The sequence below is a fragment of the Parasteatoda tepidariorum genome, chromosome 11, assembly GCF_982258835.1.
Source record: "Parasteatoda tepidariorum strain Cologne lab strain chromosome 11, Ptep-v5.0, whole genome shotgun sequence".
Taxonomy (NCBI): Eukaryota; Metazoa; Arthropoda; class Arachnida; order Araneae; family Theridiidae; genus Parasteatoda; species Parasteatoda tepidariorum.
In genome coordinates this window covers 43,683,913-43,696,558 of record NC_141765.1, presented here as the reverse complement: position 1 = coordinate 43,696,558, position 12,646 = coordinate 43,683,913, and the positions used below count along the sequence as shown (strand labels likewise).

Genomic DNA, 12,646 nt, shown 5'->3' with positions numbered 1-12,646 from the left:
ATACGAAAAAAAAAATAAGTAATCGTCAAAAAAAAATTATGGAGAGAAAAAAAAAAGTTATCTGGTAATCAATTTAGAAACCTCATTTTTTTTCATACTTTTTTTGACAAGGTTTACAGTCAATTTTAATTCCAGTATCAAAAGTTTGTTAAAAACTAAAAATATTCAGGAAACTTATGACAAAAAATTTAACCTGAAATGCAAACTGGTGAGGGAAAGAGTCTAGAGCTCAAAATACAGCTAGCTGATTAAAAGTACAGAGTTCAGAGTAAAAAAACAAGATTTTCTAAACAAATGATATTTCTATAAAATATACTTGTCATTTTAAAATTTACTATCTTTTTCTATTATATAGAACAGTATGTCAAAAAGTTTGTCTTCAAATTTTTTTACAATCTATAGTAACATAAAAAAATAGGAAGGATATCTTTTTTTTTGCCAATGCCTTTTAAAACCTAAATATAATTCTTTTTTTAATACTCTTGCTTAATGTGGTACCATAGAATTAATGTAATTTATTATCAAAATTTAAAAAATAAAATGCATGTCAGAGTGTCTACCAGGTCCAAGAGAAATAAATTCATGAAATTCTTGACCTTTTTTCACAACATTTGCCTTAGTTTTTTACTAATACTTCTTTATTTATAAAATTATCTGTATTAATAGAACTACATTATTCATAGATTTAATTCATGTGAATAGGATTTGAAGTGCTTAAAACCTTTTTTGGAACAATTTCAGAACACAAAAATTCTCACTTCGGTACATGAAAATCTTGTTTCTTTTCAGCGGCATTGTCATTAACAGGAATTTTCCTGCTCAACTACAAAATTCATCACACTGTACAAGTGGATAAGTAACATTAAGACACATTTTAAATAGAACAGGGGGATTACTTATCTGCATGCAAACACCTTGAATTTAATATTGTTCATATTATAAAACACATTGCAATGTGCAAAATTTTAAAAATGGGTGAATATGGATTCCTGTGTGTGATTTACAAATCATGTAAATATATGCGGTGTGAAGTTAGTTGTTTCAATCAGTAGTAAATAGACGGTAACAAAAAGAAAATAAAGGACTAAGAAAACTAACAAATAATGGCTTTAAGTTCTATTTAGACAGACTGAAAAAAGTCATTTCTTCAAAATACTCACTCATTCAAAATAGGTTCATTCTCATTTTTATAACAGGAGAACAGCAATGGTTATATAGCCATACACGAAAATTTCTCAAGGAAAAAAAAAATATTACTTTTAAAATATATTTAACAGAGTAATGACTTTTTTTTATAAAAATTTAAAGCAATACATTTTATTTGGTATATTAGGGTTTAAAAATATTTCAAAAATCAATTTTCTAAAAAAATGGAATAATTTGAGAGAACTGAAAGAGGGAGCAAGCAGCATTTATAATAATCCTGGACCCTTTTGGAGAAAAAAGGTACTCAAATGCTAAAAAGTGCACATCATAGAAATACATGTCAAACTAATAACCTAATTTAATTGTTAATTTAAAATTTTAAAAGAACATAAAACTAATAACCTAATTTAATTGTTAATTTTAACTTTTAAATATTTTAAAAGAACATCTAAAAATGTTTCTTCTTTAAACATTCCGCAAGATTTAATCTGGAATTGTTATAATAAAGTGGTAGCAAATTATGTAGTAAATTTCGTTGGAGAAGGACAGTTACACCTACTTTTTAATAGAGTAACTAGTAGAGTGTTGTTTTAACGTTGCATTTTATATGATACTTATAGTTTTTGATATTTAGAGGTGAAAAAATTACTTAAAAGGAAAAATACTCAACTGAAAGTAACTTGACTTTCGCTATCACTAGGAAATACTATTTTACAAAGCGGAGCAAGCTGGCATCTCTGGATGCGGTAGATAGCTCGCCTCACGAATTTTAAGAATTTCTTAAAAGTATTCGTAGTACACAAATAACAGTTTTTAAGTACTTTTCGTTTTTAACATAGTCAATTCAGAATAACAATGGCGAACGAACTCAGCTCGTCAGTGCGCATTGGGGAAAAATTTCATTACGCGAGTAGTGCTTGTTACTAACTATTACTGTCTAAATCTTGCTCCCGAGCGGAACTCGTTTGCACGCATTATGAGGCACGATTCGATTGCGAACTGAACTCATTCATAACCGTCAAAGGGTTAAAAAAAATGAAAAATATTAATGAAATAACTTTATTGAGGATATAATATATTTTTGCAAAGAAGACTTAACTTTCAAAAAGAAACACTTATTAACACACTGGCAATTTAACAAATGGGAGAAATTGGGAAAATGTATCTTCCCAATAGGTGAGGTTGCTGCGAGGAGAAGACAGAAGGTTAAAATAACACTTTTTACGTGCAGAACCGTCAGTGGAGTAAATTTCTTTCATAAGAATTTCAGTGAAATTATTTTTTATTAGGAATATGCCTTCAATAGTATCTTTAAAAAGCATAGCATATGAACTTTCCTAAAAACCTGCTTACACTTAGTATAACAGCGACTCAAAATTCACGGAAATCTTATTCATGAAAAGATAGTGAAATATTCTGGAACAAATCTTATGATACAGATATGCGAGTGCAAATACAGAATTAACAATAGTTTTAGTAACCTCTTCAAAGCAGAAACTGAAAAATTATAGAGAAAATTAAGATTTTTTAAAATGTTGTACATAATTTTTATCATTATTTTTTTTTAATAAGAAAAACAAGAGGAAATTGTCGAGTTACAGAAAATTGGGAAGTCATAGAAAAATACAAAAGTCGCACATTAAAAAAATTGAGTTGGAATGCTAGTTTAGTTATAAAGGCACGTTAGAAAAGATAAAAGCAACTCACAATTTCTTATATCAGAAATAAAAACAGCTAGGCCGCGCATGCCTTCTCCTCGAACTGCAGGCATTTTTTATAGGTGTGCAGTATACACAATCTGGAAAGAAAAAAAGAATTAGACACTTTAATCTTAATAATAATCAGTAACAAAGTAGCAGCAAACTATTGGTTCCTTTTATCCTTTCAGTATTTTCATATGAAGAGTAAATTTTTTATATTGAAACATTTTTTCTAATTCATACAATAGAACTTAACATTTTATCTACCATATTCCTAATTCGAATAAGACTTGACATGAAATTAGAATATTTTGGATGGTTTTTACTTTCAAGTGTATTCAATAAAAATCTCATTACCATGCTTAGTTATGTGCTGAAAGAGGATTTTCCTGTACAATGGAAGATATAAATTTAAAATAAAGCTTAATCGATAGTGTTAAAAGTGCATCATTATCGTTATCCATCCAAGAATATTTCCCGATACCTACATGCTAAATTTAGAAACTTTAATTATATATTTACTGAAAAATAACAATAATCTAGGAAAATTTAATACAGCCAAACCCCGGTATAGTGAACCTTCAAGGGACCGAAGTTTCGGTTCACTATAACCGGGAGTTCACTATATCCGTTACCCAGGTAATTTAACTAATGGTTCCAAAACTCCTCTCTTTTATTACAGATTATTCCAATAAATGACTGAAAAATATTATGTAGTAGCAAAAAATGTGTTATTTTTCATTACTCTTCGCCTTGCGTACAAAAAAAAAATTAGTAATCTTTAGCTGATGAGCAATCCTCAATATCAGATATGGAAACACTTCCCGACTCTCAGCTAATTTTTCCTGAATTTCTGTTATTCCGCTTTTTAAGCTAACCTTTGTCTAACCTGCCATTTGAGCACATAAAAGTAGTCTCACTAACTCGCTTAGCAAATTCATCGAAATTTTTTTTTCATGAGCAGAAATTGTCTATTTTTCCATGTGTTACAAACTGTAGATTTGGATAGTATATATTCCCTGCAAATATCAGTTTGATTACATTCATTTTCAATTTTTCTAATCATGCCCATTTTATCATCAATGGAGAATGTTTTACGTTTACCATAGTTGAATTTGAGACACTTGTTTGCAGGCTTTTTTTAACTGAACTGAGAGCAAAAAGAAGTTGAAATGAGGGCCTTATCAACACAGATTAGTGTCCAACCTTTGACCAATAATGAATAATTACTCATTCCCTCTGACAGAAAATGCATATTGATCCCATTGACACCTGACAGGTGCATCATCTGCCAGGGTTGGAAACATCTGCTTGGCATGTTTAGGGATGGGAAATAAAGATAAAAGAAGCAACCAAGAAGAAATGCTTATCGCTACATTCCCCTCTATAGATGGTTTTAAAATTCGGTATATCTATTTATTTTTAAGTAGAAATTTCAAAATTATTACAAATAAAATGAAGAAAAAAATCAGACGAAGACAGAAAAAAGTTCACTATACCCAACTTCCTCAACTTTTTGGTTGACTATATCCACAAAAAATAACATTATACGTGTACAGCAAGGCACGGGGTCGAACATTTCGTTCACTATATCCGGGAGTTCACTATAAACCGTGTTCACTATAGCGGGGTTTGACTATTAATTTTGAAAAAATAAGAAACTATTCAATTGACTAGCTTCCTACCTTAAAATTTGATACTTTAAATAACGTAGTTTACAAAACTATTTAAATTTTTTACACCTTACATAACTCAAAAGTTTTGAATATTTTTAAATATAGTTTTTTTTTTCACTCAATATGCTTACAGGTATATATTATACACACACAATGTAAAAGTCATATCTGGAATTTTGGAAAAATTTTGAAATTTGAAACAGGTGTACAAAAAAAAATTATATATATATATATATATATATATATATATAAAAATTTCAATGATTTAGTAAAAGCTATAATTTCCAGAATTCATTTTATTGCAATGTTTGCAAAACATTATTAAAAATTTTATATTTATTTTTCAAAAGAGAAAATAACCAGTATTTTCAGAATAATATGGTGTCAAATATTTTAATATAAAAAATGGCTTATATATAGTATTAACATTTACTTTTTTTTTTTTTTTAGTCTGCCTTAGTGTAAAATACTCATGGTACACTCAAAGCAAAAAAAATACCAGTTTTCAATTTTGCTCAAATATAACTAATCAAGTTAATTCATTAAATAAATGATCCCATGAAACTGAAACATAAACTTGATGTAAAAACTTCATTTGCTTAAAAAAATATAAAGATTGTATAAAAAGCAGACAAGTTTCGAGCACTCAAAAATAAGGCGCCCTTTCTCAAGACTCGTCAAATGTGAATGGAGGAAACAAAAGTTTGAAACAAAACAAAATTTGCAAATAAAATATTGGCAAATAAAGGTGGAAAACTAAACTAGAAAATTCACAGTAGCCGATTGAGGCAAAGCAGGAAAAAATTCATCTCCACATGCTATGGAGAGGTGGAGAAGAGCTTGTGTTGTTAACAAGGGAATCAAATTTTTTGAGGCAAATGAAGTTTATTATCAAATAGCACATAATTTTTCAACAAAAGTGATTTTTAGAAACTTTAGTTTTCCATTGATTTTTTTTAAATTATAGAACAGAAGGGAAAAGTATGGAAACCTAAGATTATTGGCTTTAAAATAGGAACATTAGCAAATACAGAATAAAGAATTAAACATGAAATCTTTTCTTGCTTCCCTTACTTTTTTTTTTTTTAATTTAGCAAATTTTTCTTTTTTTGTATCTTACTTACTTTTTAAACTGCTTTTTTTTAAAGTTTTTCCTCCCCCTTATTATAATTTTTCATGAACCATAGATATACAGATAAAACTTTTGTTTATATTATGGTGCCATGCCTTCTACGGAATAGAAATAAAACCGAAAACAGATTTTTAGCATTTAAATATGGTGTTTAGAACTTTTGTCTATCTGGAATTCGCAGATTCCCATACATTCAATATAATTGAGCTTTTACTAGTAATTTTAGAGGTGTAAAGCTTTTACTGCCCATCTGCCCTATTTTTAAAAAAGGAGACCAACTTGAATGTCGTAACTACAGAGGTATAACACTCCTCAATACGGCATATAAAATCTTCTCCAATATTCTTTTCAAAAGGCTCCAGTCTTTTGCTGATAAAGCGGTCGGAAATTACCAATGTGGATTCAGGCCTCAAAGGTCTACCATTGACCAAATTCATACTCTAAGACAGATCCTTGAAAAAACTAAAGAGTTCAACATCAGGACTTTTCACCTATTTATAGACTTCAAAGCTGCCTACGACAGTGTTAAAAGAGATAAATTACTTGAAGCGATGAACAAGTTCGGAATCCCTACAAAACTCGTAAGTCTCACCCGTGCCACTATCAACAATGTGAGATGCAGGAGTAAAATCCAAAGCCATCTATCTGAACCTTTCATTACCGAAAGAGGCCTGCGCCAGGGAGACTCTCTTGCTTGTCTGCTTTTTAACCTGGCATTGGAGAAATGCATTCGGGATAGCGGATTAAACCGAGGAGGATCTATTTGGAACAGATCTCTCCAAATCCTCGCTTATGCGGACGACATTGATATTGGAAGATCAGAACGGGCTGTTAAAGATGCCTTTCAAGCCCTTGAGGCCTCTGCTATAAATATGGGCCTTTCCATTAACGAAGACAAGACCAAATTCATAGAGTTTTCAAGCTCAACTGTAAACTATAGTGAACCTTTGCAGATAAACGGACATTCCTTTGAAAAGGTTAAAGAATTTAAGTATCTTGGTACAATTATCAATGACCAAAACAAACTGAAACCTGAAATTGACAATAGAATCAATATGGCCAACAGATGTTTTTTTGGACTAAAAAGTCAACTAAGATCGAATTTTATTAGCCAAAAAACAAAACTAAAATTATATAAGACACTCATTCTGCCTGTCTTGCTATACGGAAACGAAACCTGGACTTTAAACCTTGACGTACATTGCCCGATAGAAACGTTTGAAAGAAAGATACTTAGAACTATTTTTGGTGCCATACCAGAGGGGGGATGTTGGCGAACACGGTACAACTTTGAACTTTATGGGCTCTATAAACATCCTCAAATTATGCAGATAATCCGAAGCAACCGACTAAGATGGCTCGAACATATATGGAGAGGCTCTGAAGATAGCCCTGTAAAAATTGCCACCTTCAAGAACCCTCAGGGGTCCCGCTCTAGAGGTAGACCACCTACTCGATGGCTCAAAGACACTGAAAACGACCTCAAAGTCCTGAAACTTAAGAACTGGAGGGGAGTTGCCATGGACAGAGGGAGCTGGAGAAGGTGTGCTGTTGAGGCAGCCAAGGCCTGCAAAGGGCTGTTGCGCTCCTGAAGAAGAAAGCTTTTACTAATTACTGGTGAATTGTTTCCCTTTTCCCAAAATAGTTTCCGTAGTCACTGTTGATATCTTCAAGTACTTGCGAAGCAAAAAAAACTTAATATGTATGTACTACAAAATTTATTTAATTATTATAGATCGAATTTCCTAAATCCAGAGTATAATCTAAGCCAAAGGGCTTAGTAGCAAATCTAAATATTGAGAGAATAAATTGATATTATATGAAAATAAGGGTGTTAGTATGCCAGATTATGATGTTAATAAAAGATTTGGAGATGTCAGATTTATATAAGAGTTCAAAAAAGACTAAGAAAAATCTTATTCCTTAATATACAGGATAAGATCAACTCAACTTTAAGACCAACTCAAGGAACTTTTGATCAGATCTTCACATTTTAGGACTCAATTTTAATGGTTTGAGGTAACACCTCAAATATGCTAATTAAGTAGTGCAGATGATATTTTAAATTACGAAATCAGACACAAAAACATACTTTCTTTGAAGAAACCTTTGATTGATTCGGATTTTTGACTCCAAAAATAATCACAGCAATCTGTAAAATACAATCCCAAAAGTTGGGTCCGAAAAGTAGTTCTTAGAATAATTTGCATAGTTTGTTTTAAACACCATTTTGTATGAATCCAACTTTTGTGGAATTACTGTCCTAAGTATGAAAAGTGCCAAAAAAAACCCACCATAGATGGCGTTCTATTTGAATAAAATGTAACTTCCAAGTTAAAGAAGAATACTCTTCAACAGAATAGTAAAAGTTTAATTGCAGTATTATTTCTTTTAGAGCAAATAAATGTGATTTCACCTTAAAAAATCTGTGGGTCACAATATTGAATATAATTACTGTCTCCTTATTTTCTTCCATAAAATATCAGGCAAGTAAAAAATTTTGATTTATAAAAAATGTAATTAAGTAAAGAATTTAATAGTTTTTCATCTATTTGGTAAAAAACTATCTTTTCATAATTACTACCCCTACCTGAAATACACTTATAGGGGTCAGTGATTTCCTAAAGTTTAGAATTGCTTTACTAATTGAAAAACTTTTTATGTGTTTGACTCATTTGGTTATTACATATTTAGTTTCCTTTTTGTCAGATTTCAATAAAGAAGTTATCATTTAACGATAAGAACATTGCTCGTAAACATAATACGAAATTTTAATACTTAGAAGCAAATTATTATATAACATAAATATATTATTGAAATAAAGTTAAAATAATCTATTTATCAGCATTTAGATAGTTATGAATACATTCTACTTTGTGCTTCAACTATAGTTTGATTAGAATAACAAAATATTAAGTTTGTAAAGTAAAACCAAATAGCTAAAAAAAAAATATTATTAAATGTATTTTGATTTGCTTCATAAATTTTTAATTAGAAATTAATTTGGCATGTTTGTCTTCCATTTCTACTTTTATTAAGAATTGAATTATTTAAAATATTTATACAATTTCATTCAGTTATAATTAATATCTGACCATTAATACCTAAATTTTGTAGTTTTAATATTTTTTGTCAGTTTTTATTTAAAAAATTGTTAGTAGAAATAAGAATTTAGTAACTAAAAAAAAATAATAATGATTTTTTAAGTATTACAGAAATTTGCAATTTCAATTCTAACTACTCCTTTACATTCCTTAATTTTATAAAAATTATATAAATATAGGTGATAAAAAGACAATGAATAAAATTTCTACCTGAATAAAAAGTTAAATGAAATTTTACTGGAATATTTGGATGAAAAGTTTTATTAGTCGCATCTACAATTTTGTGTTATTATAAAAATGTCATAAAGGTCAATTTCTACTCATTTCTATGCCATAACCAATTTATATAAATATACAAGATATATTTCAAAATGTAAAAACAAACAATATCTATGTTTTTAGGTATAGAGCACATGGTGTAGTTTAGGGGTGTACAACCAGCGGCCCGCAAGAGCTTCTGGGCGCAATTTTTTTCTCTTTCCCCTGAAAATTAAAAAAATCTGGAAAATTTTGAATTGCAAATTTGAGTCATCACTTTTTGATGCGCTCAATTTCCACCAATTCTGTTGTAAATATATGTAGTTTTTCTATAGTTTTTCAACAGTTATTGCTACGAAATTCTGTATAGTTTTTGAAAACCTAATAGTTTTAATAGGTTATTATGATGCAATAGTTATGAATTTAAGAAATAACTTTTTCACAGTCATTTTTTCAGATTTTGTAATCAATCCATGTGATGTTCCAAAGGTTTTTTTTTGGCATTTATAACTACCAATTTCTATACTGTTTTTAAAATGTAAATACACTTATTACCGCTTGTGACTTATAAATTGTGCATTTAATTGATCACCGACATGCTTCATTTTTGCTAATTTCATCATAAATGAATTTTTTTTAAAGGCTGTAATTACCACTCTTTTGCATGGGATTTTGAAAATCTCATATTTTCACTATGAGAGAATTACGACACGCGAGTTTCAAATAGCACATTTAAATAATCACTTTTTGAAGCACTTTGTTTCCACTGTTATTTTTCAATCATTTTTTCAAAAATTTTTGGATTGCATAATGGTTTTAAAGTTAAAAAAATTCCAAATTTTATTACAACTAGTGAATTTTAAATTCTAATAATTAAAAGTTTAATTTTCCAAAAATAGGTTACTAAGTTTACTGATGAAAATATTTAGTGTTTAGAACACCAATTTTAAGATAAAAATTATCATATTTGCCACCAGCATAACTAAATATGCTTGCAGTCTCCATTAGTCAATCTGCTGTCCAAGTGGTCCTTCACTTAAAAAGGTTATGCATCCCTAGTGTAGTTGATTATATATATATATATTTATACATACAGACCCATATAATATATATGAACGTAGCTCACGGAAAATGTATCCTTATCGCAGAAAATTTTTTACTGTTGCTAAAAAAAGAAAAAAATCTGCCTCGTCAATAAAACTTTCTTGTTCGAATTTCCTGAGAAAAAAAAACAATATTTTTTCCTACCAATGCAAACAAGATTTAAGATTGCGTAACACGTTTCATATTTGAAATATTTTATATCAAATATTGCGTTTGTGATTTTTAAGTCACTATTATGATTTGTGTTAGACTTTAAAATTGTATATCAGAATTCACATTTTTTTCGCGATTTTAAAACCAAACAAAGATTAGTATTCTTAAGACTTTAAAATCACAGAAATTCATATTCATGTGATTTCAAAATCATATATAGATTCATATTCACACAATTTTAAAATCAGAGTTTGGTATTTACACTATTTTAAAATCAAATAATATAGAGTTTTGTATTCACAAGATTTAGAAGTCACTATTATAAATTGTGTTCAAGTGACTTAAAAAATTATACACCGCAATTCATATTCACACAATTTTAAAATCAAAATGAGATCTGATTTCTTACTATTAGAAGTTATTTACTATAGTTTTAATTCATTTTTGTTCCATTACTAAAAACAGTATGCTTTGAGCTTAAAATTTATAAACTGATTTATTTCAAACAAACTTTTAGGTAAAATATGTGAGCCAAAGTTGAATTTTTTTTATAACTAATAAATTTTGTGTAAAATATAATTTTTATACCTAATTTTAAATTTAAGATTTAATGTTTTGATACTTTAATATAATGTTTTTGAAATTATTTTAAATGTTTGTCAAATTTTCAAAAATGTCAGAAAGACTTGAAAGGCCAGATAAACATTAATAATGTTAGATAAGCAATCTAAAATACAATCCCACTAGTTAGTAATAATAAATATTAATAATGCAAATAAATATTAAAAAATGTTACAATTATTAAATTCCAAAAAAATGACACTAAAAAAATTTCCTTAACACTACACCTATGACAAAGATCTATTGTAAAAGATCTATTATTTATTCTATTTGGGTGAAATTGTATAAATAAATATTTATAAGCATAGGTGTTATTCATAAATAGCTATAACAGTTATAAGATAAGCTTCCTTTTTTTTTACTAAAAATACAATCACTATTACATGCACTTGTTTTTCGTAAATTACCCAACTATATTTGAGCTAGCGTAACTTAGTAATATGTTAAACTAATTAACTAAAATTTTGGCAAGCAATGCTAGTCTTTTCTTGAACTACAAACTAAATTACAAGTTTATATAAAATCACAATTAACTTTACTATGCCAAGTAATACATTCTAAATTTTAACAATAGATTATCTTTTAACATTAGATCTTTTAACAAAGATTTGTTTCTTTCCTCAATTCTGAGATTTTTCATTAGAGTGATAAACTACTTTTAAAACTTTGAGAGAAATACTAGAATATAATATAAGTCATAATTATTCTTTAATTAGAAATTACATCAATGAAGTGTATACTGCCAGGTTAAATGTAAACATACAATGTAACTTAATTTAAATATTTGTCACCAAATCAAAACCATAACAATTTTACAAAATACAAATATATTATAGAAATACCTCAGTTTTATTCACCAAATAAATGCATACAATAATAAAGTCACTTAAACTAAAATTGAAACAAGGCCATAATTGATTAATGTGGCATTTGACTAATAAGTTGTTTGTATTTTTATTCTTTTGGCTGTTAAGCAGTTGACCCGTCCAGTTGCTTAAAATCAACACCGAATATACAAAGCAAATATCTTAAATAATAATTTAACATGTGACGAAATTATTAAAATAAATTTACTCAATCCATTCTTATTACAAATAATAATTAATGACGACGAGGAGCTCTAGTACAAGTTCTTTTTGACATTTACGTCAGCACTCTCGCTTACGAAGCAACAAATCAAAATTTTAGAGGTATACAAAGATCTTCCTGAAAATTAAATGATTGTAAAGAAAGAATTCCATTATAAAGCAAATGTAGAGTATTAACACACACAAAAAAAGAAAATTTTAGAAAAATAAAAGCTTCTCTCTTACTACAAAGATGAACAGATATTTCGATAAACTTACGAAGTCACAAAGTAAAAATAATGGTAAACACTGCAGTAATGAAATGCGTTTCGATGAATAAGAACATAAATTTAAATTTTACTTAATTGTTTAAACCTGCTAAATGAAGTTCTAAAAAATATCCCAACCTATTAGAAAGATACACCCACTGCAAATAGTTCTGGTTCCGGTAAACTGAAACAAATAAGCGCCACCTCTTGGTACTCCAAGTAAACATCTACCAACTAATGCTGTTAGATTATGTTTCCTATTGCATAATGTGAGATTTATAAATATTAACACACAAGAGCTCAGTTATCAGAGCGACTTCTATTTTAAAAAAAAGTAACAAAAATACAATTAATCTGGTGTTAGTAATACTCTGTTCTAACTCTTTAAAGTACTATGTAAAAGAAAGTTTTAACAC

The 12,646-nt window shown here is 28.5% G+C and overlaps 1 protein-coding gene across 3 annotated transcripts in view; it reads right to left on the bottom strand.

Moving 5' to 3' along the window:
* AP-2alpha (adaptor protein complex 2, subunit alpha) overlaps positions 1–12,646 on the bottom strand; it is a 66,871-nt gene extending 54,225 nt beyond the window's left edge. Inside the window, exons 1-2 of one of the 3 annotated variants that reach the window (XM_016075126.3) lie at positions 12,369–12,646; positions 2,854–2,944 (exon numbers count right to left, since the gene is read on the bottom strand). In XM_016075126.3, coding sequence (XP_015930612.1) covers positions 2,854–2,917 — 64 coding nt within the window. In that variant the 5' untranslated portion in view covers positions 2,918–2,944; positions 12,369–12,646. Of the gene's footprint in view, positions 1–2,853; positions 2,945–12,207 lie in introns of all 3 variants that reach the window. The other 2 variants (XM_016075124.3, XM_016075125.4) reach the window with 2 other exon arrangements.